This window comes from Dissoconium aciculare (assembly GCF_010015565.1).
Source record: "Dissoconium aciculare CBS 342.82 unplaced genomic scaffold K489scaffold_4, whole genome shotgun sequence".
Lineage (NCBI taxonomy): Eukaryota > Fungi > Ascomycota > Dothideomycetes > Mycosphaerellales > Dissoconiaceae > Dissoconium > Dissoconium aciculare.
The window spans coordinates 1,350,047-1,374,570 of record NW_022984954.1 but is presented as its reverse complement, the minus strand read 5'-3'; the positions used below and the strand labels follow the sequence as shown (position 1 = coordinate 1,374,570).

The following is a 24,524-nucleotide window of genomic DNA, read 5'->3' as shown; positions in this document are numbered from 1 at the left end:
GTGAGCAGCGTTGGTCTGGAGACGCTCTTGCCGTACTCCAGTCTTGGATTTCAGGATAGCAACCGACCTATACGAGTAGCCATGCAGAGCGACTTGCAGATAAGGCATCATGGAACCGAAATGCGGCACAAGGCTACAAAATCGCCATTCCGTGGTGAAAGCTCCGAAGTGATAGGTGGACATTCACAACGCCAGACCCACTCACTTGAGGTGATGGTCGCAACCATTCTTAACATTGTGATTGCCCTTTCCGATCATCACTAGCACAATTTTGTATCACTAATGTATTTTTATCTTGAAAATGAGCGAATCACTATCGTCGAGTTGGAAGTGAAGACGTTTGGGAGTAGGGCCTAGGGTTGGGGTAAAGCGCTTCTCATTGTTCTTGTTTTTATTGATGCAGACAAACCTTGGAAGTTATATTTCCATCAGTCGAATCACAACGAATACACATCTTCAAGTCCAAGGCTTTCATCATCGAATACGGCAGTGTTTTGCGTCGAATGATGTGTGGCAAGCATACGCGACTGGCGGGACAGCACTGTCACGCAATTTCTTCTTGTTGAGAAAAACACGGGAAGAACTTTAGGTTCCACCACGATGGATGAAGCGATCTTGGCTCGACAACTGCAACATCTAGATAATGCGTCGGATCTTCTCCTGGCCTCAGCGCCAGTAATCGCTGCTCATCTACGTACGCAATGGTCTTCGCGAGCAGAAGCAGTAGATGCGAATGCTTTACCGATGATTCGGCATGGACTCTGCCCAACATGTGGCCATTTCATACGAAGCAAATTACGATGTCAAGTCCCTTCGTCAAGAAAGAAGAACGCGTCCGATTTGCATCGCACACGACAAGACCGCCTCGCTGGTAGAAGTGTCCCCACGGGAACAATCCTCGAATGCTTGAAATGCAAATCTGCGATGCCAGCTCCAGTCCGTGGCCAACAGACACGACGCAAGGACATTTCGCTGAACGTGTCTGTTGCGAATAATCCCAAACTCGCACCAGAAGTGAAAAGATCAACGTCGAGGTCGGTCAAAGGCCTCGAAGCTGCTGCTATCCCCGTCAGCGACACCCTGGACAAGCCCGCAAGCACTCCAGCGAAGAAACGATCCCGCGACAAGAAATCAAGCCTACGGGCGCTTTTGGCAGATCGAAATCGAACCGAAGCAGCTCGACCGAAGGGCTTTGGACTCAGCCTCACAGATTTCACGAAGTAGCATTGTCACAACTTCAGGCACCTGTACGCATGCCCGCTGACAAAGTCGCCGCGGATCGCAGCGACCGACCTGGGTTTCTTCATTCGAGATACGCGCCTCTGTACAATATTAGAGGATCAGTTGTGCCCGTCGAGCAGCGGACGAGCCCGGCAAATAGTAGTTGATCGATGGGCAATAGCGCGAAGGTCTGACTCGGATAATTTAGTTGAACCGGGACCATTACAATGTACGTGTATAATAGAAATGGGCACTAGATATGTTATCACTTCCCAGGAGAGCACATTTCCCAGGCTCCACGCGCCCGCGGCAAAAAGATGTATTGATAAATTATCAGTCAAGATCAGCATCTGATTGATTCCGCAGCTTGAAGGCTATAGACTCCAAGTCGTTTGTATATTTGTAGGGGTATCCAAAAAAATTACAAAAGATAATGACGACGATGAGGTTCGAACTCATGAGGCAAAGCCACTGCGGATTCTGCTTAGGAGGCCTAAACGCAGCTCCATAACCACTCGGACACGTCGCCAGAGGTAAAGGTCAGTTTGTAACTTGTCTTGGTAATATATATAACTTGTTTTGCTGCACCATCACGCATTACCAATCAAACCCGAGTGCTTGCATCATCGCCTCATCTATTTCCGATCGCAACTTTTATTCGGTATTCTACATTTCGAATCACCCTCGCGCATAGCAATTTCCAAGATGTCCGCAACACAGTCAATCTCAAGCAGTATGCGTTCCCGCGCATCGATGTGGCTAATCTTCGCTAACTTGCGATAACAGTGATGCAGCCAAACAATGCGGCAAGCGACCTTAAGCCCAAAGGTGATGCAGCGGCGAAAGTCAAGGTCCGCCAAAAACCATGATGCGTCATTTGCGCCTGCACAGAACAGTTGACTGATCAACAATCATAGCCATGTTGCGTTTGCAAAGATGAAAAGAACGCCCGCGACGAATGTATGCTCTTCTCAACCTCGCGCGATCCTCAAGAGGCATGCCGCGACCTCGTGAGCAAGTACCGGACGTGTATGGCGAGTTATGGGTTCAGTCTCCCATAAGGCTTCACGGGATTTGGTCGATCGGATGAAGAGAGGAGCGCGGAGACGATGCACAAAAGATGCCGAATGAAACAGGGTAGGAGACAACAGTGTAACAAAATGTACAATATGGGATACCGAGAGTTTCTGGAGTATACGGCAACGGAAGGATTGAATTTGAGTCTCGCGACCATGGCGATAGGGATGCGTCCTGAGAGAGTTTGTACCTATATGTGGTAGGGAAGGGAAAGAACCTGGGCAGTAGGAGATCACCATGGCGTGAGCGGCCGTTCCTAAGCAATGCATCTATTTTCTTCGCTGAAGATTTTTGATACTACATCGAGTAGAGTACGCCGCCTTTGGACACCAAGAGTCTTCCTCGATATCCAATCCGTGCAGACCGACGACATTTCTGCCATTCCGTCCTCAACTGCTCCCCTCGACGCTTTCAAGGTGCGATATTAAATCGTCAATGGTGACCACCTTCAGCCCATAGCGACGCGCGAAAGCGAGACAGCCATCTCTGCGCATCATGCCGAATCCGCCACTTCGTTCGCCAGCACCTAGCACTTCATCGCCGTCCTCTACCAGCTCTCCGATGACGCCGACCAACTCCTTCCCAGCGAGACGACAGAAGTCAATGGTTGCCTCGGTATGACCTGCACGAACCCTCACGCCTCCATCTCGTGCCTGCAACGGGACGATGTGGCCTGGCCGCCGGAATGCGTCCTTCTGCACCTTAGGATTGGCCAGCGTCCGACATGTCAAACTTCGATCTTGTGCGCTGATACCGGTGGTAACATCCTCTGCATCGATCGTGATTGTGTAAGCAGTGCGGTTGGGATCGGTGTTGTGCGCTACCATTTGCGGCAGTTCGAGTCTTGCGGCGAGCGAGGATGTGATTGGTGTGCAGACATAGCCCGATGAATGACGAATCAGAAAGGCTGCCTTTGCGGGAGTCAGGTCGGAGGCAGCGATGATGAGGTCGCCTTCATTTTCACGGTTGGCGGCGTCGAGGACGACAATGAACTCTCCCTTCGCTGTTTTGCGCGCGTGCTGTCAGTCATCGTCCGGCTTGAAATTTCGCATGAGCGCATTGGAAATGGGTTGACCCCACCAAAAGATTCTACAGCGTCGGAGATGCTGTCAAACGCAGCGGCGACGCTTTCTGTTGTCATGTCTCGAAGGAATTGAAAATTCGTGAGGCGTAAAAATGCAAGAATATGTATCAATGACAGGAAGCTTCGCACACAATAAAGTAATGTATGTTCTGTTCGGCTGTATGACGAATTCGCGCGACTCGTTGTCACGCAATTGCCGTCAGAGGGTCGTTCGGGGTTCCGCCAGTGCACGCTTCTGTCTCTGGCCGAGGATATGTAATCGCTCTCCCCACCAGCGAGCGTCGCCCATAATAATTTAAAGTAAAATAATTAACAGCATTTATCATCTGAGGCGTCGGGAGCCTTGGCATCTACTTTCTGCCCTCTTCAAGTCCTCGGGAACCGAGTAGTCGCCTACGGCACCGATTTTTCGAACGATCCAGACGAGGCTATCCAGCACATTGTCCAGCTGTCTCCTCGGTTGTCCATAAGTGCGCCACGACGCTCTTGTGACTTGAGACAAATTGGTCAGACATTGTTCTCACCATCGCCGCACGGAATATCATCTGAACTAGTTTGACCGTCGAGACAGTCAGATAGCAAGCGCCGATTGCGGAGAGTACGGACATTGCTGAATACGGATTATCCGACTCGTAAATCTACGAGAAGCTCATAAATACACTCGCGCTGTTGTCGAAGTCTAAATGGCTTCCAACGAGTCGCCCACCACTCAATCTGGAGATTTCACGCTCCTGTACTTTGCAGGTGCAACGACATTCACCCAGAGGCCGTACGACACTTTGTCAGCTCCGTTTTCCATCGTCGAGCTATACAATACTCTGGAAGATAAATATCCAGGGATCAAGGAGCATGTGCTGGCGAGCTCTGCTCTGACCGTAAATCTGGACTATGTTGATGTGATGGAAGAGATAGCCAAAGGCGCTGATGCCTTGGTCATTCAAGCTGGGGATGAAGTCGCAATCATCCCGCCTGTCAGCTCCGGGTAATAGTCTCCTCGCGGCTTGTGTACCGCTGTTTGCTTGAGTGCCCGGCGCGCCACTCATCGAGATGTCACAGCCTTTCTCTATGCATGATGTGCATGCACACTCAACCTTTGGACCGATGTGTATCTTCTTACACAACGCACGCCCAGCCGAACGAGCCATCAAATTGCCAGGGGCCGCGAACCTCCGCCAGACCTGGTACTTTGTTGGAAGCATAGGATTGTACCAAAACTTCCATATCTCGCTCTTGCATTTCACAGAGATCTTCAAGACTCCACTGGAGACAAACCTTGGACATCCTGTGCCGACCCGCATCAGTGATTGTCACACGCGCATAACGTGCTTTCTAATCTCGCCCATGCTGGATGTGGAAAACTTACCACTGCATCCTTTTACTGCCCTCCTCGGGTCCAGGCGCGATCTCGCGCAGTTTCCGTCGCAGCATTCCAACTTGTTGGATCGCCTCACCGATATTAGGAGGCAAAGTGTCCGCAATCCTTCTCCTTACGATGTTGGCCATCTTAGGGCCATTGCCGTTGGTGCTGACCATGATCTGGAGCGGCCCATCTCGGTGCACACTACCAAAATAGAAATCGCATTCGGGCGGCACATCGGCGATATTAGCTGCAATTCGCTTCTGTTTGCATAATTTCCATATCTGACTCGAGGCGACAGGATCGTCGATGGCTGTTAACACCATGGTGATATCCGGATCATCGAGATCGGTTGGCTCGAAGACTTTGTCGTGATAGATGACCTGGCCTTGGGCCACCCGATATGCCACCTCGGGATTCAGGCCTTCGCGAGGACTGACAAGAGTGACACGCGCATCTGCATTTAGCAGATTGAGTATGCGCCCGGCGGCCACCTAAAACGTTCATGAATATCAGCCGGGTGATGCTGCAGGCGAGAACTCTCGCATGTTTAATCGATCTGAAGATACTCACTTCTCCACCACCAATGACCAGTACCTTCTTGCCACGGACTTGCCAGGCGAGGATCAGAGACCCTCCGCCCTCAATGGCAGGAAACTCACTCGTTGACGCCATTATGGAAGGAAAGGTAAATTTACAATGGAAGAAAGCCTTATCTCGATTGAAGATCGACAAGACCCTATGTCATCACGCGGAAGGTAGCGCGAGGAACATTCTATGGTGGGGCATCTCCGCCCGCTCCGGCGGCCGCTCGCCCGTGATGGTCCAGACCTCAACGCACTACCTAGGTACAGGGCACAACTACAGGCGTAACTTTAGGGCCGACCGCCGGCTTGGTCGGCGCACCCTCCGCGACACGTCCCCAAGTCTGTCTGTTGGAAAGGCGAATGAATTCATTCCACCTGTTTCCTCACAAGACCGACGAGACACAATCATCGTTCTTCCCGAGAACTTTACTATCGTAAATCAATCATGTCGCCGCAGCAGAAACTCACAGCAAGCCGCGTGATCGCAATCCCTGGCAAACCCACGCGTGACAGTGATTTTGCTGAGTTTGGAGAGATCGTCCACAATCCAGCGCTTCACGAATTGGATGACGCCAAATATCAAAGCACGAGCGCCAATCAAGGTACTGCGACCAAATGGCTCGATGTGTCTCGCCTGAGCAATCACTATAATCTGGCGCCATCGAAATTCCCGGCACGAGCTGTCATGAACATGTTTGTTTGTGAGCCACGAGAGTTGATACACAAAGAAGGCGCCGATGTTCTACCAATCAAAATTCTTGAGCGTCACCCTTTCACTTCGCAGACTTTCATCCCGATCGGAGTGAGTCCTGATGACGTCGACACCCGTTACTTGGTGGTAGTCGCTCCAACTCTGCCCACTTCCACACGCGATGAGCCAGCAAAGGCATCGCCGGTGTATCCTGTTCCACAGCCGAGGCGTCGGAGAGGTCTTCTCGAGCGACTCCGGCGCGGTAGACCAAATCTCTTCACAAATGACTACACGCCCACGACCACGCCCCAGCCGCTCGACCGCCACGGACGTAGCATCACGCCCAAAGGCCCTGGCGGCCCTGATCTCGACCGTCTTCAAGCCTTTGTCCTACGTGGTGACCAAGCCGTCACATATGGACCGGGTACATGGCATGCGCCAATGATCGTGCTCGGTCGCCGGATGATTGACTTTGTGGTGGTTCAGCATGCGAATGATGTGCCACTGGAGGACTGTCAGGAGATCCTCATTGGCGCGAATGACGGCGGAAGTGGCCTTGTAGTGAACGTTGGTTCCTCGAGTTCTCCGCGGGCGAAGTTGTAATGATTTTCTGGTATACAGTTTTTATGGCACGTGAGCGGATGCACTCGTCTTGTATTGCTACAGCCTGGTGGTACAGCATACAGCAAGAGATGCAAAGACGAGTGAATTTCAAACCTCCCTCGTGGCTCTGAACCCGATATTGCCTTCCTCCTTCAAACCCCACTTGTTGACTTCTTGACTTGTGATCACCCTGCGCTGGAGCTGGACCTCAACTACCATTCGCCCGCGCCGCTTTCCGCGCAACCCGTCATCGTCCCAGTCAAAGTACAATGACCATTGCTCTTCTGATTCCTCTACAGCTAAGAAGCCTTCCCAGCCGTCCAGAGTGACTCGGCTATCCTCGTTGCTATCCGTTGTCCAATCAAAATCGCCTACATGGTGCTCAATGCTGCCTGATCGATTCGCATAGCGGACTTCTCCACTGTGCTTGTCCACATAGATCCAATTGAGCATCGGCGGGTCAACGCTGATGGTCGAGACCAGTCCCCGCGTGTGTACGCGAGCATCATCTGGATACGCGATGTAGAAACCAGTGAAGGGATGATGACGACTATCAAGTGGCAGGCCTGTGGTGAGATCTTTGGCCTCCAGCCACAACTTATCGTCATGGAGAGTCACCACGAAGTCGTTTAGATGTGCACCGCGTTTGGATTTCGCCTTGTCGCCGACGACGACATCGAGATGGAATTTGAGCATACGCGTTTGATTGGAGGCATCAGCGTTTTGCTTCTTTTGCTCGTTGACGCCTTGCGCGACGCCTGTGGTGACGGAAACACCGACGCTGGACGCTATTGGCAAGGCGATGCCCAAGCCGAGAATAAAATCCATGTTGCTTCATCAGGAGAAGAAAGTGGATCAGGCCTGATTCCCTTGCTGAAACATCCCTCCAACCAGTGAGCGCCATTGCAAGTCATAGCTTGCGCGCTTTGTGCTACCTCGCCTCGGTCCGTCACGACGTATCATGTACTGGTTGACATCGCTTGCGACGCTGGAAGGGAACCTCTCAAGCACATCACGTTATCCTCGAATGGTCTATCCTGGAAGTGCAGTCCGTTAGTACTGCAAAAAGGGATATGAGTTATCGGATTTCAACCACGCAGGCTCATCAAGGCGGTCTTCAGTTTTCAAGGAGCTAAGACGTTGCAAAAATATCAACAACGAGAAGCGTATGCAGTGACACTTGAATTCTCCTTAAAAGATCCCACAGGGGTCATAATGATCTGTTATTTCGTCTTGATTCGAGCTAGATGCGCTCGCCCGGAGTGTCCTGCTTTGTGTTCACATGATTCGCACCGAAAATGCCTCTCTCAAATCTGCATATGGACCTGTCGTGGGCGAAGCAAAGGTCGACATTCATGCGATTCAACAACTGTGATGCGAACCCCCAACGTCATCGTAAGTGTATGTTGATGAGAGCCGCGAAGCTGTAGGTGCTGAATGAGATGCGACGGAACTCACTTCCGACGCCACTCAGCCTTGCGGCGTCGGAATCGGAGTCCAGGAGAGTTTGATATTCTATGCAATTTTATAAATTCGCATTGTCGAGAGGTTTTGATTACATCCGTGGGCGCTTTTGGTCTTGTCTTGCGCGTTGTGACATCCGATGTATCAAGATCACCTCGAACTGTCGTGTTAATACCTGCCGATCAATTGCGATGATCGAAAGGCTTTCTGACCTCGACGAGATGACCAAAAAATGATGCTGCGGACGAGGTTCGAACTCGCGCGGATCTCTCCAGCAGAGATTCTCCCACAAGGGCTTAAATCTGCCGCCTTGAACCACTCGGCCACCGCAGCTCAAAAATGTGCACAACATTGATCGTGCATTCGCAGGTCGGGATGATGTCAATTCAATACATGTATGCTGGGATATCGACTGGTGTCCCCCATCTGCCCCGCTTGAAGTGGGGGAAAACAGATGACGGTCGCCGTTACCATCAGTCGTCAACAAATGCCGTTTCCGACCCACTCAAAATAGCCACGAAGTATCTGAAAGTCGGCCCGTGATCTTCGAGCTATTTGTAGATATCGTGTGGTGTAGACATTTGCGTGCTGGTGGACAGTTCTGCCCTGACATCGCTGCAGAACATTGGATCGGGCTCTGTACAGTAGCACAGATTGGTTGTTCGACACAATGCCGGCCGAATATCTCAACAGTCGAGCGAGCATCGACGCCTTTATCGACCGCTTCGATGTATTTCTCTTTGATTGTGATGGTGAGAATGAGCAGACTATGAACTTCCTTGAGAGACGTAGGTTCCTGATCAACCGTCTTCCGCAGGTGTCTTGTGGTCCGGTGAACATGTATTTCCTCGCGTTGCAGAGGCTATTGATCTCTTGAGATCACGAGGTATATATTGGACTGACATTTCAACACGTGTCTCATGAATATCACGAACGGATCGTTGATGTGCATCACAGGCAAGCAGCTCGTCTTCGTCACCAACAACAGCACCAAGTCTCGAAGCGACTACAAGAAGAAGTTTGATAAAGTTGGCATCCGAGCCGAAGAGGTTAGTTGCAACGAGAGTGCAAGCATTTGTTCAGGCGCAAACTCCCGAGATCAAAGTTGACCGTATTCGTAGGAAGAGGTGTTCGGCTCGAGCTACAGCGCAGCAGTCTACATCGCACGCATCATGAAGCTTTCCGCGCCAAAGAACAAAGTCTTCGTGTTGGGCGAGACGGGTATCGAGCAGGAGCTCGCCTCCGAAGGCGTTCCATACATCGGTGGCACAGACGTGGCATTCCGCCGGGATATCACTGATGCGGACTACCGTGGCATCGCAGACGGCTCACTTCTGGATCCTGATGTAGCCGTCGTGCTCGCGGGTTTGGACTTCCATCCAAGCTACCTCAAGTGGGCGCTCGGCCAGGCATACGTCCGAGCGGGCGCGGATTTCCTAGCGACCAACATCGACACGACGTTACCGAGCGCCGGTACCTTGTTCCCGGGCGCGGGCGCGACGTTTGCGCCCCTGGTCGCAGCTGTCGGCCACGAACCGCTCTCGCTCGGCAAGCCCAGCCAGGCCATGATGGATGCTATCGAAGGTCGTTTTCAATTTGACCGGAAGCGGGCGTGCATGGTCGGCGACCGGCTCAACACGGACATTCAATTTGGCATCAAGGGCGGCCTCGGAGGAACATTGGCAGTGTTGACTGGAGTCAGCAAGAAGGAAGATTTCCTGGCGGCAGATGCGTCTGTGGTTCCGAGCGCGTATATTGACCAGCTCGGTGATCTGGTGGGCCGTGAAGATGCGTGATACGCGTGAGGCTCGGAGGCGGCGAGCACGGAAGATTTGCTGTTATCTGCTTAAGCGATCGGCCTTGCCATCCACGCGACAGCTGGAAATTGCGATGATAGAATTTGATCACGTCTTTTGTTGACAAGTCACAGTAATCCTGGCAGTTCGGAGTTCTGGCCAGCCATTGCAAATGCTCGCTGAAGACGGGCCGATTATTGACGCAGCGCGCCCGCTTACAATAGGTGATGATAGATCCCACAGTCGAAGTCCGTTCGATCGCCGGCTGTCCAATGTTCTGCTGATGCAAATGGCATTGATGACCGTCCACTTGTACTTTGCTTGCGCTCCTTTATGATTGATAACCAAGATCTTGCACCCATTGAATTTCGAAGGTTACCGTAGCCCGTCGCATCTCAAACCGCATTGACGATAGCAGGCGCGACGGTGGGCGGGTCCAATGCGGCTGAAGCGCGGGAGTCAGTCTCGGCCCTTGCAGTGTCGTGAGTGTCTCAGCCGATCCGGTGTCAATTTCCCCACTGCCGCCGCGCCATTTGACGGGAGAGACTCGTGCTGCAGGTGCACAGAGACTTCGTTTCCCAATGCGGATCGTTCGTCATCACCAATCGCATAATCATCTGATCGTTTCGAGGTGAGGAGGAGAACCAAAGAGACACACACGAGGATCTGATAGGACAAAATTCTCTCCTGCATCGCCTGATGATCATGATGATGGCCGCGACAGTGATGACTCCTCTGGTTCGCTCCGGTGACCGTTCTCTTCGTCCGTCCTGCTCACTTCTCAATCGCTCCTCCCGCATCGTCACTGCCACCGCTGCTGTCTCATCTCTTTCACCTCCCCACGGTCAATACTCGCCATCCTCGCGGACGTACCATTGTCGTGGGTTGTCGCGGGAACTGAACACGCGTCCGACCCATGTGTCATTCATGAAAAGTGTATCGTCGGCCACTCAACTTGGCTCTTCGATGTCCATTGCGTATTCACTTGCGTGTACTACCACTACTACTGCTTCCACGACAATCGCGAGGAGAGGTATATCCACGGCATTACCGGTCTTAAGTCGAAATCGAACGAGAGCAGCGGCATTTTCGACATTTTCGCTGTCCTCTACACGATTGCTAACAGTGCGAGGCAAAACTCAATCGACATCGAGTGCGCAAAAAGAAGGCATCGGTAGGCCGGCGGCAATGGGGCGGACGATCGCGACAGTCTCAACAGCTGGTGCTGCTGTTGCGGCTACTAACAACATTCGTGTTGGTGGTGCTGGTAGTCGTAGTAGTAATAATGTCGTCTCGACCATTATTACCCCTCGTTCCAGGCTGGCGGCATTGTCCGCTCATTTTCCCTCACATCAGAGTCGCCCATTGATGACTATCAATCCTCAAACAACAACCACCGATTCTTCTGCATATCCTACTCGCCCACTGATCTCCCCGCCACAACAATCTCCAACATCCTCCTCGCGCAGTCGGTCATCATCGACATCGTCGTCGTCGTCGACCAACGCCGCCGCCATGTCCACCCAGGCCCCGCACCCCGCCCTGCTCATCCCAGGACCCATCGAGTTCGATGATGCCGTCCTGCAGTCAATGAGCCACTACTCCGAGTCCCACGTCGGTGCACCCTTCGTGAAGACCTTCGGCGAGGCTTTGACTATGCTTCGACGCCTCTTCATCACCGAGGACCCGGCCAGTCAGCCTTTCGTCATTTCCGGCTCGGGCACTCTCGGATGGGACTTTGTTGCCGCCAACTTGGCCGAGCGCGGCGATGATGTACTGGTCTTGCACACTGGATACTTCGCCGATAGCTTCGCCGACTGTTTCGAGACCTACGGCGTTCGCGCCACTCAGCTCAAGGCTCCCATTGGAGACCGCCCACAGCTGGATGCCGTTGAGAAGGCCCTCAGCGAGAAAAAGTACAAGTTGCTCACCGTCACCCACGTCGACACCTCCACCGGTGTCTTGTCCGAGATCGAGGCCCTTTCCAAGTTGGTGCGCCGTGTCTCGCCCGAGACGCTGCTCGTCGTCGACGGAGTGTGCAGTGTCGGTTCCGAGGAGATTCAGTTCGACAAGTGGAACATTGACGTTGTCCTGACCGCGTCGCAAAAGGCCATTGGCTGCCCAGCTGGCCTGTGTATCCTGATGGCCTCCGGACGTGCCATCGAACGCTCCCGCTCTCGCTCTACCCCACCGGGCTCTTACTTCGCCAGCTTCAAGAACTGGCTGCCAATCATGCAAAACTACGAGGCTGGCAAGCCCTCCTACTTCGCCACTCCAAGCCCACAGCTTGTTCACGCCCTGCATACCTCGCTCACACAAATTCTGTCTGTCCCGCTCGCTGACCGTTTCGCCCGACACAAGGAGGTCAGCCAAAAGGTCAAGGCCGCAGTCACCAAGCTTGGTCTCCGCCAACTCGCCGACAAGCCGGAGAACCAGGCCAACGGTATGACCGCCATCTACCTCCCTGAGGGCTTCACGCCACCACAGGTCCTGCCAAGCCTGCTGAAGAAGGGCGTCGTCTTCGCCGGCGGCTTGCATAAGGAAATTGCTACCAAGTACATCCGCTTCGGCCACATGGGCGTGTCCGTCATGGACCCAAAGCGTGAGGAGATTGACCGCGCCATCGTGTCGCTGGGAGAAGGGCTCGCTGAGGCTGGCTACAAAGCGTAGATAATTTGCTCGTTGGACAGTGTCCGAGGTAGTCCTCAACCGAGAAGAGCTTGTACATAAAACAGCCACAGAAGGAATGATGAGAACATGATAAATCAAAAGCTTCAATTTCAAATACATGTGGAATCGTTCATGCGTAGGTTGGAGACCAAAAGCGATGCTGCCAAAATTCTCAGCCTGTCTATTGCCCGTGTCTTTGTTTGCGAAAATCTGTCTTCAGTCGATGCTCTGTTTGTGCCATGCTAATACGTCCCCATTCTCACCCCTCACTCAACATCGACTTCCCACGCGCCTTGAATGCAACGTCAACTCACGGCTCATGGCGGCGCAGCCTTCTTCTTCTTATCCTCAATCAACTCAATGTTGTCCTCAGGAATCTCCTCGTGATGCTCCGCCAACCAATCCACCACGTCCTCACTGACGTCACCCTGCACCGTAATCTCTTCCCCGCCCGCCGCCGTCTTCGTCACCGACGAGCCCGTCGCGAACTTCTTTCCAAACTCCTTCGCAGTCTTCTTCAGATCCAGACCAAATGCCTCCAGTCCGCTGATCTCCGTCACGAACTTGCGCTTGTTGCGCTCCACCCGCTTTATGACGATCTTGCTCGCCGCGCGCTTCTCGCTCTCACGGGCTTCCGCCGCGGAGGCCTTGGCGGCCTTTTTCTGTGCGTCTTTCTCTGCACGTTTCTGTGCGTCGACGCTCAGCGTGCTGAGACCGGCGGTGAGTGCTTCCTCGGAATACAGGCGTTCGTGGAGATCCTCGTGTTCCCGTTCAAGCCATTCTTCGCATTTCTTTGTCGTGCCGCCGTATTCACAGTACTGTAACATCGCCATCGATGGTCAGTGAACTGTTCCTTTTCTTCATTGAACAGTCATCGTATGCGATCGGTCGAGGGAGCCGCCGTCGTACCTACTTCTGGAGGGAGACTGCACACTCCGCAATAGATGACCGTCTTCGCTGGGCGCACGTTCGCAGCCGCAGAGGATTCGGCGACATCCGCCATGCTGGTGTTGTATCCGAGTTGCGGTTGAGAGGAGATATCACGACGCAAAGTCGTGTGTCAATTGAGGGCAGAGAACTGTACACCTCACGGTATTGGGGGAATCGCGTGTATAGACAGGCCGTGACGACACGCAAAACGACACACGAGAGCGGGGCTGGCTCGCGGGGTATCACATAAATCGCGTGGTTCAGGTGTGCCACGAAACAGTGCGATGATCACGTGTCGGCGACTTTCATCTCACCTCCGGCGCTAGTACGCCGCTGGTAGATCAATGGACACAGACATTGACAGCCCTGGAGATCATGTAACGGGTACTGGAGATCAAGCTATCGAACGACATCGTCCATCGTCCTCCAACAGGCAAACAAACATACCGACTCGATCGAAAAGCTTCTGATACACTGCATCTGTGCCGCCTACCGTTGCCACCAGTCCACACAACTTTGCAGGTCCGGCAACAATCATCATCGACAAAATGTTTCGCTCGCTGCTTCGACTGCCCGTCAACAGGAGTTTGCGCATCCCTTCAATCCGAGCGAACTCGACATATCAAGCACCCACTCCGCAACCCCAATCAAATCCGCATCGAGACTTCTATCGCGGACTGGGTCGGCCAGTCGCATACAATGTCCTCGTCTCTCTCGCGACTTTTCAGGTCATATACTGGTCTTGGCTGAAGCTCGAGAGCCTGGAGGTCAAGCAGAATGCCAACGGGGAAGTGCAAGCTTTGGAGGAAGAGTTGGAGGGGTTGGCTGCCAAGAAGACAAGCTCTGATGCGAAGTGATCGCGCTTCGGACGCGTTATGAAGACTGGTTATTACTGATTATTCTCCGCGGAGAGGCCAAGCGGAGTGACGGGATGACGAAGATCTTCATCAACAGTCGGCGCCGGTCACGGTCGATGAAAGCGTCGTGGTCATGTCATGTGCCTTCATTGATTCCAACAACCACGACGTTTGGCGCTCGGGCGACTCCATCAGGCCAGGCTGACAGGGCCTTGAGTGGGAATTGAGCCGTTCAGAGTGATCCTGTAAACAACGCACGGTCGGATGAGTCCACCTCAAGACCAACTTTTTTCAATCGTCATCATCATCGTCATCGGGCGGCGATTGTAGACCATTCTCGATCCAGGAGCACGATGAGAACCATGATGCAGGAGAAAAAATGTGCCAGGCCTCTAGGTCGATCTTCGCGATGACTTTGCCAGATATTAGTGCCATGGGCAGTGGACCGAACGTCCGAGAGTCGCGCGAGTGTGGTAAATCATCGCCAATCACCCAACAGTGGCCTTTGGGGACCTGATGGGAGGATCTCGTTGTCAGCGGAGGCAGTCCAAATGCCAATCCTGTACTATTTCATCCGTAATTCTCACCTGTAACATCGTATCGTTCGCTCCCGGCGTGTACATGAGCACAAAGTCTCCCTCAAGACCCAAGACCCGCTTGACCGCATATTCGCCTTCGCGAACTGGATGCTTGAAGCTCACAATATCGCCCACCTCAACTCCTCGTCCGCGGCGATAGGATTTGTTGATGATGACATAATTTCCAAATGCTGAGAGTGTCGGCAGCATCGAGATACCGTAGGCGAAATCTCCTTCAAAGCAATAGTGGAAGAATATATGTCCTGCGGCGAAGGATCCAATGGCCGAGACTGCGATCAACGCGAGAAATGAGCGCTGCTGACGTGGCGATGTTGTCGATCCATTTGAAGCTTTTGGGATGTCTTGCTTCACTGCCTTCACGTTTGTCTTTAAGTTCATGTGTCTTGTGGCTGGCATTCTTGCCCATCTGGTCCGCCATAGATTGACACCCGGTCGAGTCCATGCGCGCATGATGAAAGGATTCGGTCGTGATCGCCGAGCTCGACACGCTTTTTGTACTCTAGACTCCTTGGAGCAATACGAGTGTATTCCCGAGTCGTAGCTTTATTCAGGGAAATTCTAGGATCTTAAATACCATTTGGTCAATAACGAGTGGCATTGAACACTATTGTCAAAATGGTACGTCAAGAAACCATTGATGGAAGTGGAAACGCGATAGACACTCTCCCCCGTGTGCCGCTCTTGGAGAGCCCTAGAAAAGTCGACGTGCAGTGCGTCCATGACGTTAATTCGAATCCATCTCCACCATGTTCTGGATAATGCACTCTTGCCCAGACAAGGATCTCAGTGCACCATCGGGCACTGCATTGAACTTCGTCAATCCTTCGAACTGAAGATCAACCTTGAATGCAATAATGGCGCTTCGACCGCTCCTTCGCAGACCCGCCACAGCGCGGTCAATCCTCGCCGCGCCACGGACGCACGCTCTTTACCATTCATACGAGGATCCCGAACTGCCACCATATCGCGAGGCCGAAGACAAAATCCTTGCAGCTGCAATGACACATGTGCCTTCCAATGGCTTCAACATCGACTCGCTCACACTCGGCGCCAAAGACGCCGGCTATCTCGACATATCCACCAATCTCTTTCCCCGAGGCTCCTTTGAGCTCGTTCGCTATCACCTAGTGACGCAGCGACTAGGTCTTCGCCATCGCATCCAATTCCCTTCCGACGGACCAACAGGTGTTGGGCGCAAAGTGCGCAGTCTCATTCTGGAAAGGTTGCATGCGAACGCAGATGCAGGAGTGGTGCCGCGGTGGCAGGAGGCGTTGGCAATCATGTCGCTAGCTGAGAATATTCCAGAATCACTACGGGAACTCTCACGATTAAGCGATGAGATCTGGTTTCTTGCGGGCGACAAATCGGTTGATGGGTCTTGGTACACCAAACGTGCCTCATTGGCCGGTGTATATGCGGCTACAGAGGTCTTCCAGTCTACGGATCAGTCGACTGACTTTCGAGATACTGAACAGTTTCTCGACCGAAGACTGGAAGATCTCCGTACGGTGGGCGGTGCCATGAGTAACACCGTTCAGTGGCTTGGCTTCCAGGGCGGATCGTTCGTCAACTTGCTGCGAAGCAAGGGAGTTCGAGTCTGAGTAGCCCGCTCATGCACAGGCTAATTGGTGAAAGCCAGTTCATGAACGGAAGCAGCGCGATGCATGCACCGATTTATCCTCGAATGACCACACTCGATTCAACCACAGCGTGCTTGTCAATGCACTATGGCAGTGGCACGATTAAATCGTACCATGACCGAGTCCGCAGGACTATCCAGGCTCTCGGGGTTGAAGTCTCGAGCGCTTCATGGTCTTGATCTATCGATGGCATAGGTGGCATCTGAGCACCAGCATGGCGGACTCAGGTCATGCGATCGCGGTTCCAAAATCCGAGTAAACTAAGCAATGTCAGCCACATTACAGAGACCAATGCGGCATCACAAATGCTTGCGGACAATGATGTTGATCGTCCGAAAACAGTCGCAAGCGGCCAAGTGTCACACGTTTCATCGAATGAGGAAGCAGCAGAAATGCATTGGAACCTGGAGGTAATATCAGCGCCGCCGCCGAAAAGTGTTTCCATTCATTCAATGTGTCCTTGGAAATTATTGGTCAATGATGGCAACCATTTCGGAGGTTTGGAAATTTGAAATCTGTATCAACAAGCTCTCTCACTCACTTAATCTGGTAAAAGATCACTGTAATTCGGCAGAGCTTTTTAACAAAAGTTACACAGCCATGAAGAGAAATTGAATATTCGCGCCGTGAATGCTCCCCATAAACATCATCTTCGTGGTGGACTCATGACAAATTGCAGTGGACAATTAAATCATGGTACAGTTGCCAAAGAGCACTGTCATTTGTCATCGCCGTCTATGCATATGCACTGCCTAATCTTGACCCGCCCCGGTCCATGGGAGGTCCCATACCATCCCTACCTTTAGGTTCTCTACGGATCTCGAGGTCCGCAAGTGTCATATTAACGCGATGTAAGCGCAACAACAGAGTGCGCTCCACCATTGCAGCCGTTTTCCGAGCTTTCTCATGAGTCTGGGCGCGGTGGTCCTTATATGGTGCAAAGAGCATGCCGTCCACAACGTCCAATCGTGCATCGAGTTGGCCGTTTTGAATCATAGACAAGAGTTCGTCCTCCATTGCGACTTCGGGACTGACGCTCGCATCTTGCCGTGTAGGAGGGAAACTTGCAGCAAGAGCTGCGATGCTGACTTGTGAGAAGCTGGAGAAGTATGCGGTGATGCTTCGTTGGCGTATGCGTGCGAAAAGGATGTCCACGTGGGCGGAGAGAAAGAGGTCCAAAGTCCAATCGGCCCGGTAGTTTTGCAGAAGCGCGATACATTGTTCGTATTTGGCGGTGACATAGAGGCCGATAGCCTTCCGCATGTGAGGCTCCTGTTCGAGAAACTGGCGAAATTGACCACCAAGGACGACTTCCTGTAGTTCGTCACGAGACATTGTGCCCAGGGCACAGAGTCCGCCGTAGATGGCAACATCATTCGCCGAGGCCACCAGGCGCTCAAAGTCTAGTCCGTGGACTGGGCCTAGACGATGGTACTCGAATGGTGTCCGCATGAATGAAGCCGCAGCTTGTGAGTAGTCACCCGCACCTAGCGCTGCAATACCAACTGCAACGTGCGAGATTGCTGTGAGTTGCGCCTGCTCCTCCTCTTTACAGCCTGACGATCGCAGGCGGACTGCTTGGGTATGGACAGTGTTGAAGTGACCTGCCGATGCAGAATCGAGCTGTTCAGCCAGCGCTGCCTGGAGAAGCGCCGTAAAGGCCAGCCGTAGCGTCATGGAACTTATCTGAGATGGAGTGTGACAGTAATCTCGCATCTTGCTAAATGCAGTGAACGCGACAGCATAGCCCGCTGGTGCTATCGGATCCTGTGGATCAGATCGCGGCCCACCAGTGTCGATGTGATGCATCGCGAGGTCTTCTTGGCCCATTCGAATGCTCTCCCGGATAAGGTTGTTCTTGTATCCACGAAGCTCTCCTTCCAAACGGATCAGCTCCCTTTTATTGGCCTCCTCGGTCCGCGCCACCCATTCCACATCCTCGTCAGCGGCCTCAGTCAAGCCGAGCACGCCTGCGAGATGACAAAGTCGTTCGTACAGCTGAATATCTTTGCCCTTCTTGGCCTGTGCGAGAGCAAGCGTGATACTGTGTTGGCGAAGCGGCGGACAATGTCGTGCGATGTGCGCTAGACGAAGCGGTAGCAGAGCTCCTGTGCCACAGTCAGTACAAGTGAATCCGAGCGTTGACCTCTTGCCACTGATTTGTCACGCTCTACCTACCATCGTAGTTGTTCGCCCAGGTGTCAAGATCGAACGTTGGCGCCGGCACATTCACTGACAAAGGGTTAGGTACTCATTCGTCACTGTTGAAAGTCATGCCAACTAACGACGTACGCGAATCCATGGCAGAAGGTTTGAACTGAACGATTCGGCCTGACCATTCGCGCGTACGTGCGCACACGATATATCGTTCCGACGCCTAGCTGGGGGAGGATGATGTTGCTAGGTCTAGAGGTGTTGAGTAGTGCCGCGCTGTTCTCTTCGAGACTGTTGATGCTGAATGCTTTCAAGCGAAACACTATAGGTCTTTGGAGGTCTGTGACACAACAACAACTTGATCAATGTTCCAAGGTTGGTGGAGCTTGGAATTATTGATTGCTGACTACAACAGGCAGAAGATGATCAGTGAACCTGGGGGCTCGAGTCATGGGATGATCGCGGGGCGGTTGGCAATGACTCAAGGAATAGACGCGTGCGTCATTGAGCGCGTCACGAATACGTTTTGTCGTTATCGATAATACATACCTACAGACCTTCGTAAAATCACACAACTTTTTTTGTACCGACACATGCAATGGATCTGGTAATGTACCTGCGTGTCTCCTGACGGATCTAGTAAAAATGGTCCACAGCGTCTACCTACAAGTGCTTCGAAATTGCAATATTGGCGGGATGTCGACGCCACTAATGAAGAACTCTCTCCAAAGGACGGATGCACGAAATGCATACTGAAGGCAAGATGTCGACCTGTCCCTCAATGAGAAAGCTCCCATACTGCGAGACAGCCCGACAGAATCTTCAAGGCTGTCGGCGAGATTAGTATTGCTTCAATTTTGAATTGCAAACTACCGCTTTCTCCTTGCAATTTCCTCGCAGTCACCTGTTCCGAGTCGGCGAGGCCACTGTAACGTTGCAGATACATCCGAGATCGAGGCCGCTTTGCGTCAACGCCCGCATTAGAGCCACTAACACGAACGTATGCCATATGCTCCAAATAGAGGTCGACAATGAGAGTAGTAGACTCATCAACGAGGAGATCGCCGTGCAAGCGTCTGCGTTCATCGCAGTGGCACAGATACCATCGCGATGAAGCTCACACTCATCCTTTGAGTCGTCCTTGCTTATTCCGACTTACGAAACTTTTGGATGAAGAAGCTGTTTCCCGGCCATCTTTGTCTACCGAGAATCAGGTCGATTACCTTCCCTGTTGGACGCGGCCATCGAAGAGACCTCGGGACCTTTCGATTGTAGGGTGTTGCACCCGGCCAGTTTCACGGGTCGCACCAAAACGTGGTGCGGAATGCGACGGATACTACTTTCCCGAAGGAGCAATTATCAACTCAAGCTTGGACTCTTTTATCGTGATACAAATGTGTTTGCAGATCCCGAGACGTGAATTCTTGTGTTTTAACAGACCATGGACCTTATTCCTGCGACAGAAACACTAGAGTCGACCAGTGACGATGGCTTTCTGGGGGAGAGACAAGTTCGTGCTTCCAAGGCGTCGTGCATCCCTCGGGGTACAGGTAGCCGCGGCTGTATCAGGCTGCATCTGGACTTTTTCTCCCGGGAATTTAAATGATCGACTGTAGCGCCTCCCACCACAGAGGAGAAGATGAAGCCGTCAAACATATATCTTACCTTACCGGCAGTAGAGCGACACGATGTCGTGACTCAATCTCGACAGGGCGACTTCCTACCTTTGGCTTTGCTCCTATTACAATATCCAAAACAGTCGGCATTTCTCCTATTTCCATACGCCTCAACAAGATCTCGTCATTTTCATCCCTCGCGGTCCAACATCAGACGCGCGTGCGAGGACTTCTATTGTAGGCAAGACTCGCCGAACTGGCTTGCGAGCAGGGTTGGAGACTGAGCAGTGCTGAAGCTCCATGTGCAAATTTTCCCTTTTCGTGGCAAGGTTGATGTCGAGATTTGGCGGACTGTCAGGGCTAAAAGGCGAAGGGTTAGGACTGTATGCTTTCAACGAGGGGTACATCATGCTGGAGCGAAAAGGTGTCGCATCAGAATCTTGCTAAAATTCAAAGCATATCGCTATCGGTAAAGACAGCGTCATAAGCCGCGATAATAAATATCGAGATCATCACACAGGCCGTGGTATAACAAAAAATGGAAGTTTGTTCTTTAAACATACCTCCTTCGATCAATCTGCGCATGAGGGCGAAGCGTGTTACGAGAAAAAGATTCCGTCAATGTAGAGGAAATTGTGTTGGTTAAAGGAATGGAGAATTGAAAATTACATGAGTGTCTATGTAAGGGCACGGTCCATGCACCGTTTCTTTCCTGTTATCGAGCAAGTTCAAGCGAACAGGTCCCACCTGTGCATACCACAAAACATAATGGACCGCACCTCATCGGGATCGTACTATGTGATTGACCTTTCCATGCCATTTGCCCTGACATCGCGTCCTGTCCAGTACCTACGACGCATTTCACCTCGAATTTGGGGGCAAATCGTTAACATGAGTCATCCTGTCTCACTTCATGTCATCAATCTGGACAGTGAGTGAGAGCCGATTTATTTGGGTCGCTACATCATCTTCCGGCTGAAGTGACGTTGGATCCGCTTCTCAGTACATGATATATAATGTTTGCGCCTTGCTGTTGTTTAAACCACTGTACTGCACATTTTCTATTGTTCCGCGATTTTTAGCGAGGTTTGAACGGTCGACAATCATCTTCAGACTAGCCATGACGCCATCGTCGCGCACTCAGGCTCCAAGTGGCCCATGGTACCCTTTGGTGACCGTGGTAAACATCGAAAGTCAGGTCCGTATGCAGACAGTCTCATCACGTGCGGCATGCTCACATGTCGTTGGCATACCAGATCTTGCATAGTATTCTCTCCAACTCGTCCACGGCACTTGTCGCCAAGGAAGATCTCTCGAGGCTGCTCACGAATAGCGATGACGCTCAATTGTCTTCATTCAGGTCACCGTTCGTCAGCGATGAAGATCAAGTCGATGAAGATGCTTTTCGCTCTTGCTTAGATGCCCTTGTGTCGACACCTAGTAACCGTCACAAGGCTTTCGTTGTCCTAGATCAGTTCACAGCAGGTGAGAAGAGGACTTGCCAGATCGCGATCGACGGACGAGAACTGGAAGATATCCGCGAGTCACAATTTGCTTTCCGTTGCGATGTCTCCTCGATACCAGCCGCACTTGCAAGTATTGAAGACAGTCCGGAAGTAGGGCCCTCTACGATCCGGCGGGTGAGAAATGAAGCTGCCCTCGTCGGTGGCTCCTGGAACAAAGACCGTGTGGATCTTTTCAAGACCAGGCCTGATCGAGGTCTATCAGCTTCATACCCAGTACACCGTAGTTTCGATCTCGCCAGTGGCTGTATTGGCCCGGAAACAGATATTCCTTATTTTGGAATTTTCCAGACTGCACAAATAAGTCTCGCCGTAAGTCCATCCTTGTCAGTCAGAGAGACACCATCACCATTATGATCCCCGCGGTCGGAGCAAGGTCGAGGGACTACAACAAGGCTAATCTACTGTTGTTTTAGAGAATAAACGAGTTCCTTCAGCAGACGTACGAGCAAGATTGGGGTGTCGAGGATGATGAGGATGACGAGGAGTCCGAAGGTGGCAAGCGCGTTCGACCTGCTGTCGCATTCATTACTTCCTTCGATACTCCACCCTTTCACTCCGGCAAGGCAGGCGACCAACTTAGCAATGCACCACAAGTACCTCCAGGTTCGATCGGACTATCAGCAATAGACTGCAACACTATCGCCAAAAGTCGTTTTGCGAAAAGAGGGTCCGAAATCAACTACAACATGTTTGTTGTGCTTGATGAGTACAGTCAGAGCGAGGACACTGTTGTCATTGCAGCAAACAACGAACAGGATGGACAACTATTACTCGGCCGAGCCAGTTTCAACGCGGCTTTGCTTACTCTGGTATCACCTTCGGATACATCTTTGACCATTGACTGTCAATGTAACAATGCAGTAGTTGAAGGCAACGGGGTAATTTGTATGGAATGATTATTTGGAGCTCGTCGTAATTGCACAGACTTGACATAACGTAATCTATCACCGAGCGGGCCAAATCACCGAACGGGCCATTTTGTCTTGGCATTACAACTGAGGTGACTACAACCGTTGTTTATTCAACCACATACTTAGTTATACATCTGCTATGCTAGGATATGGTTCAGAAGGAGCATCTCTATCTGTCTGGCAAGTCCGTGAGTTGTGTCCAGCTATTCCGTAGTTTCTACATCGTCGTTGAGTTGGAGGTCCTCGTTCAGACTCAGCTTCATTACAAGTCCTTTTTGATCGTTGAGCACCTATCCCCGCCTGTACAATTGCCTGTGATGCTCTAATACCATACTCTATAGATCCACCTTGCTGGATCTGCTTCCGTTTACGCGATCTTCTCTTAGTCAAGGCTGCTAATTGCTCTTCAAGCTCTGTAATCCGTGCAGATTGGAGCACGTTCTAATGAAGCATCAATTCAGCACCTTTAACTAATTGTGAGAACCCTTCTTTAGCTTCGGGCGGAGACCTAAGGAAAGAGCGGCTAATAAGCTTGGATTGAGATCCAAACTCATACGAATTGCTCGGTGTTTGGGACTCCTATGCTGCTTCCGGTAATAGCTGTTGAGGAGGGGTGTGCAAACGTAGATCAAGACGATCAATAACTGTTTACGCGTCCGTACGGACTATCGCTGTTGCCTCAAAGGCCTTTCGACAGTTCTCTTTCGTAAACACGTCGAAAAACGCGTCCTTAAAGGCTGGAAGGAAGTTCCCTTTGTTGATATGAAAGACGCGATTTCGTGCCAAGCCTCTGACACGCTCAGAGTACTTGCTCTTTAGCGGTGAGAAACACACTACGTCGAGAGGCTGAAGGATGTGAGACGAATGTGAAGGTATACACAGAGTGAGGATCTTGTTCTCGAGGCAATAGTCCTTGAATGCTTGATTCAAATGGCTCTCATGGCCGTCGAGAATGAGTAGCCTATACCCTGCTACTTGACGCGTCCGTGTATGCGTATCAAAATGCTTCAACCACTCCAGACCAAGGTCGTTATTAGTCCAGCCGTTCTCAGAGACCGAGATTCTCCAATCTGAAGGGATATCAGCCTCTTCATACCACGTAGAGATGTGGACGCGCCCTTTGTAGATAATGAAGGGAGGGATTGTATAGCCTGCAGCGCAAATGCTCTGTATTACTGTCACCTATTCGCGGTTGCCTGGTTGAATAAGTGTCGGTCTTTTTCGTCTCTCTGAACCTGTAACAACTTTCATTAATCCAATAATACCCATCTGGAAGCCCGTTTCGTCGAAGTTGTGAACATCATCGTCGTGGACACCATGTTTGGCTTTAGTGTCTATTACTAACGTCAACCACGCGTTGATAACGTCCGGGTCTTCTTGGAGGACTCTCTAACGATCCTTTGCTCGACTGAACGCTATCTTCAGCTTCTCCGAACGCGTAACGAATCTGTTAGGCCAGCATTTACCGACTGGCCCTTTCCCTCGTACAGCTAGAAGTTTATTAGCCATATCTGCTACCTCAGAGAGTACAGGTGCAAATCCTCGCGAATCAAGGTCAAGGATATATTGCTCAAGCGTCTGTTCTTCTGTTAACGTCAGATTCTGACAGTTTGGTGCCATAGTCTCGCGAGATCTGGTTCCTCTGAGTCTCTTAGAGAGTATCTAATAATTGATATTGAAAGCAGCAGCTGCGCTCCGTTGGCTCCGAAAATGACCAGATCTATACGCATTGATAGCAAGA

The 24,524-nt window shown here is 51.7% G+C and overlaps 17 protein-coding genes and 2 non-coding genes across 19 annotated transcripts; 9 read left to right on the top strand and 10 right to left on the bottom strand.

The window, feature by feature from the left end:
* Positions 1 to 441: 441 nt before the first annotated feature.
* K489DRAFT_378887 (uncharacterized protein) lies at positions 442 to 1,595 on the top strand. The gene has a single exon (XM_033604513.1). It carries the CDS (start codon positions 601 to 603, stop codon positions 1,222 to 1,224), a length of 624 nt encoding a protein of 207 aa, XP_033461505.1. The 5' UTR covers positions 442 to 600; the 3' UTR covers positions 1,225 to 1,595.
* On the bottom strand, positions 1,283 to 1,616 carry K489DRAFT_183128 (uncharacterized protein). Its single transcript, XM_033599472.1, has one exon. It carries the CDS (start codon positions 1,569 to 1,571, stop codon positions 1,341 to 1,343), a length of 231 nt encoding a protein of 76 aa, XP_033461504.1. The 5' UTR covers positions 1,572 to 1,616; the 3' UTR covers positions 1,283 to 1,340.
* Positions 1,617 to 1,655: 39 nt separating this feature from the next.
* On the bottom strand, positions 1,656 to 1,750 carry K489DRAFT_t20. Its single transcript has one exon. It is a non-coding gene; the product is annotated as a tRNA-Leu (tRNA).
* Positions 1,751 to 2,009: 259 nt separating this feature from the next.
* On the top strand, positions 2,010 to 2,282 carry K489DRAFT_316218 (uncharacterized protein; the record flags this gene model as incomplete). The annotated part of the gene is made up of 2 exons (XM_033601145.1): positions 2,010 to 2,072; positions 2,139 to 2,282. The coding sequence occupies 2 exons, from the start codon at positions 2,010 to 2,012 to the stop codon at positions 2,280 to 2,282; spliced, it is 207 nt and encodes a 68-aa protein (XP_033461503.1).
* Positions 2,283 to 2,362: 80 nt separating this feature from the next.
* Positions 2,363 to 3,649, bottom strand: K489DRAFT_378884 (3,4-dihydroxy-2-butanone 4-phosphate synthase). The gene is made up of 2 exons (XM_033604512.1): positions 3,379 to 3,649; positions 2,363 to 3,301 (listed from the first exon to the last, which is right to left on the bottom strand). The coding sequence occupies exons 1-2, from the start codon at positions 3,437 to 3,439 to the stop codon at positions 2,688 to 2,690; spliced, it is 675 nt and encodes a 224-aa protein (XP_033461502.1). The 5' UTR covers positions 3,440 to 3,649; the 3' UTR covers positions 2,363 to 2,687.
* Positions 3,650 to 4,065: 416 nt separating this feature from the next.
* Positions 4,066 to 4,368, top strand: K489DRAFT_408839 (uncharacterized protein; the record flags this gene model as incomplete). Its single annotated transcript, XM_033607526.1, has 1 exon — positions 4,066 to 4,368. One exon carries the CDS (start codon positions 4,066 to 4,068, stop codon positions 4,366 to 4,368), a length of 303 nt encoding a protein of 100 aa, XP_033461501.1.
* A 127-nt stretch (positions 4,369 to 4,495) lies between these two features.
* Positions 4,496 to 5,414, bottom strand: K489DRAFT_316384 (siroheme synthase middle domains-like protein; the record flags this gene model as incomplete). Its single annotated transcript, XM_033601157.1, has 3 exons — positions 4,496 to 4,664; positions 4,746 to 5,233; positions 5,313 to 5,414. 3 exons carry the CDS (start codon positions 5,412 to 5,414, stop codon positions 4,496 to 4,498), a joined length of 759 nt encoding a protein of 252 aa, XP_033461500.1.
* Positions 5,415 to 5,771: 357 nt separating this feature from the next.
* K489DRAFT_307125 (ureidoglycolate hydrolase) lies at positions 5,772 to 6,590 on the top strand (the record flags this gene model as incomplete). The annotated part of the gene is made up of 1 exon (XM_033600580.1): positions 5,772 to 6,590. A coding segment is annotated over one exon (819 nt), but the record flags the coding sequence as incomplete, so codon positions are not given.
* A 138-nt stretch (positions 6,591 to 6,728) lies between these two features.
* On the bottom strand, positions 6,729 to 7,448 carry K489DRAFT_316821 (uncharacterized protein; the record flags this gene model as incomplete). The annotated part of the gene is made up of 1 exon (XM_033601191.1): positions 6,729 to 7,448. One exon carries the CDS (start codon positions 7,446 to 7,448, stop codon positions 6,729 to 6,731), a length of 720 nt encoding a protein of 239 aa, XP_033461498.1.
* An 872-nt stretch (positions 7,449 to 8,320) lies between these two features.
* Positions 8,321 to 8,417, bottom strand: K489DRAFT_t19. Its single transcript has one exon. It is a non-coding gene; the product is annotated as a tRNA-Leu (tRNA).
* A 263-nt stretch (positions 8,418 to 8,680) lies between these two features.
* K489DRAFT_378879 (2-phosphoglycolate phosphatase) lies at positions 8,681 to 10,238 on the top strand. The gene is made up of 4 exons (XM_033604511.1): positions 8,681 to 8,836; positions 8,902 to 8,970; positions 9,042 to 9,133; positions 9,206 to 10,238. Exons 1-4 carry the CDS (start codon positions 8,755 to 8,757, stop codon positions 9,878 to 9,880), a joined length of 918 nt encoding a protein of 305 aa, XP_033461497.1. The 5' UTR covers positions 8,681 to 8,754; the 3' UTR covers positions 9,881 to 10,238.
* A 1,157-nt stretch (positions 10,239 to 11,395) lies between these two features.
* On the top strand, positions 11,396 to 12,550 carry K489DRAFT_316649 (PLP-dependent transferase; the record flags this gene model as incomplete). Its single annotated transcript, XM_033601181.1, has 1 exon — positions 11,396 to 12,550. One exon carries the CDS (start codon positions 11,396 to 11,398, stop codon positions 12,548 to 12,550), a length of 1,155 nt encoding a protein of 384 aa, XP_033461496.1.
* A 95-nt stretch (positions 12,551 to 12,645) lies between these two features.
* On the bottom strand, positions 12,646 to 13,712 carry K489DRAFT_378877 (density-regulated protein DRP1). Its single transcript, XM_033604510.1, has 2 exons — positions 13,464 to 13,712; positions 12,646 to 13,368 (listed from the first exon to the last, which is right to left on the bottom strand). Exons 1-2 carry the CDS (start codon positions 13,551 to 13,553, stop codon positions 12,868 to 12,870), a joined length of 591 nt encoding a protein of 196 aa, XP_033461495.1. The 5' UTR covers positions 13,554 to 13,712; the 3' UTR covers positions 12,646 to 12,867.
* Positions 13,702 to 14,720, top strand: K489DRAFT_182825 (uncharacterized protein). The gene has a single exon (XM_033599471.1). It carries the CDS (start codon positions 14,029 to 14,031, stop codon positions 14,335 to 14,337), a length of 309 nt encoding a protein of 102 aa, XP_033461494.1. The 5' UTR covers positions 13,702 to 14,028; the 3' UTR covers positions 14,338 to 14,720.
* A 19-nt stretch (positions 14,721 to 14,739) lies between these two features.
* Positions 14,740 to 15,188, bottom strand: K489DRAFT_299976 (LexA/Signal peptidase; the record flags this gene model as incomplete). The annotated part of the gene is made up of 2 exons (XM_033600394.1): positions 14,740 to 14,850; positions 14,925 to 15,188. Coding segments are annotated over 2 exons (375 nt in total), but the record flags the coding sequence as incomplete, so codon positions are not given.
* A 602-nt stretch (positions 15,189 to 15,790) lies between these two features.
* K489DRAFT_369325 (ubiquinone biosynthesis protein COQ9) lies at positions 15,791 to 16,537 on the top strand (the record flags this gene model as incomplete). Its single annotated transcript, XM_033603025.1, has 1 exon — positions 15,791 to 16,537. One exon carries the CDS (start codon positions 15,791 to 15,793, stop codon positions 16,535 to 16,537), a length of 747 nt encoding a protein of 248 aa, XP_033461492.1.
* Positions 16,538 to 17,311: 774 nt separating this feature from the next.
* K489DRAFT_369324 (uncharacterized protein) lies at positions 17,312 to 18,878 on the bottom strand (the record flags this gene model as incomplete). The annotated part of the gene is made up of 3 exons (XM_033603024.1): positions 17,312 to 18,684; positions 18,755 to 18,808; positions 18,869 to 18,878. 3 exons carry the CDS (start codon positions 18,876 to 18,878, stop codon positions 17,312 to 17,314), a joined length of 1,437 nt encoding a protein of 478 aa, XP_033461491.1.
* A 630-nt stretch (positions 18,879 to 19,508) lies between these two features.
* K489DRAFT_369323 (uncharacterized protein) lies at positions 19,509 to 19,924 on the bottom strand (the record flags this gene model as incomplete). The annotated part of the gene is made up of 2 exons (XM_033603023.1): positions 19,509 to 19,806; positions 19,890 to 19,924. The coding sequence occupies 2 exons, from the start codon at positions 19,922 to 19,924 to the stop codon at positions 19,509 to 19,511; spliced, it is 333 nt and encodes a 110-aa protein (XP_033461490.1).
* Positions 19,925 to 21,316: 1,392 nt separating this feature from the next.
* Positions 21,317 to 22,901, top strand: K489DRAFT_378869 (uncharacterized protein). The gene is made up of 3 exons (XM_033604509.1): positions 21,317 to 21,544; positions 21,603 to 22,181; positions 22,286 to 22,901. Exons 1-3 carry the CDS (start codon positions 21,467 to 21,469, stop codon positions 22,766 to 22,768), a joined length of 1,140 nt encoding a protein of 379 aa, XP_033461489.1. The 5' UTR covers positions 21,317 to 21,466; the 3' UTR covers positions 22,769 to 22,901.
* The last annotated feature ends 1,623 nt before the right edge of the window (positions 22,902 to 24,524 follow it).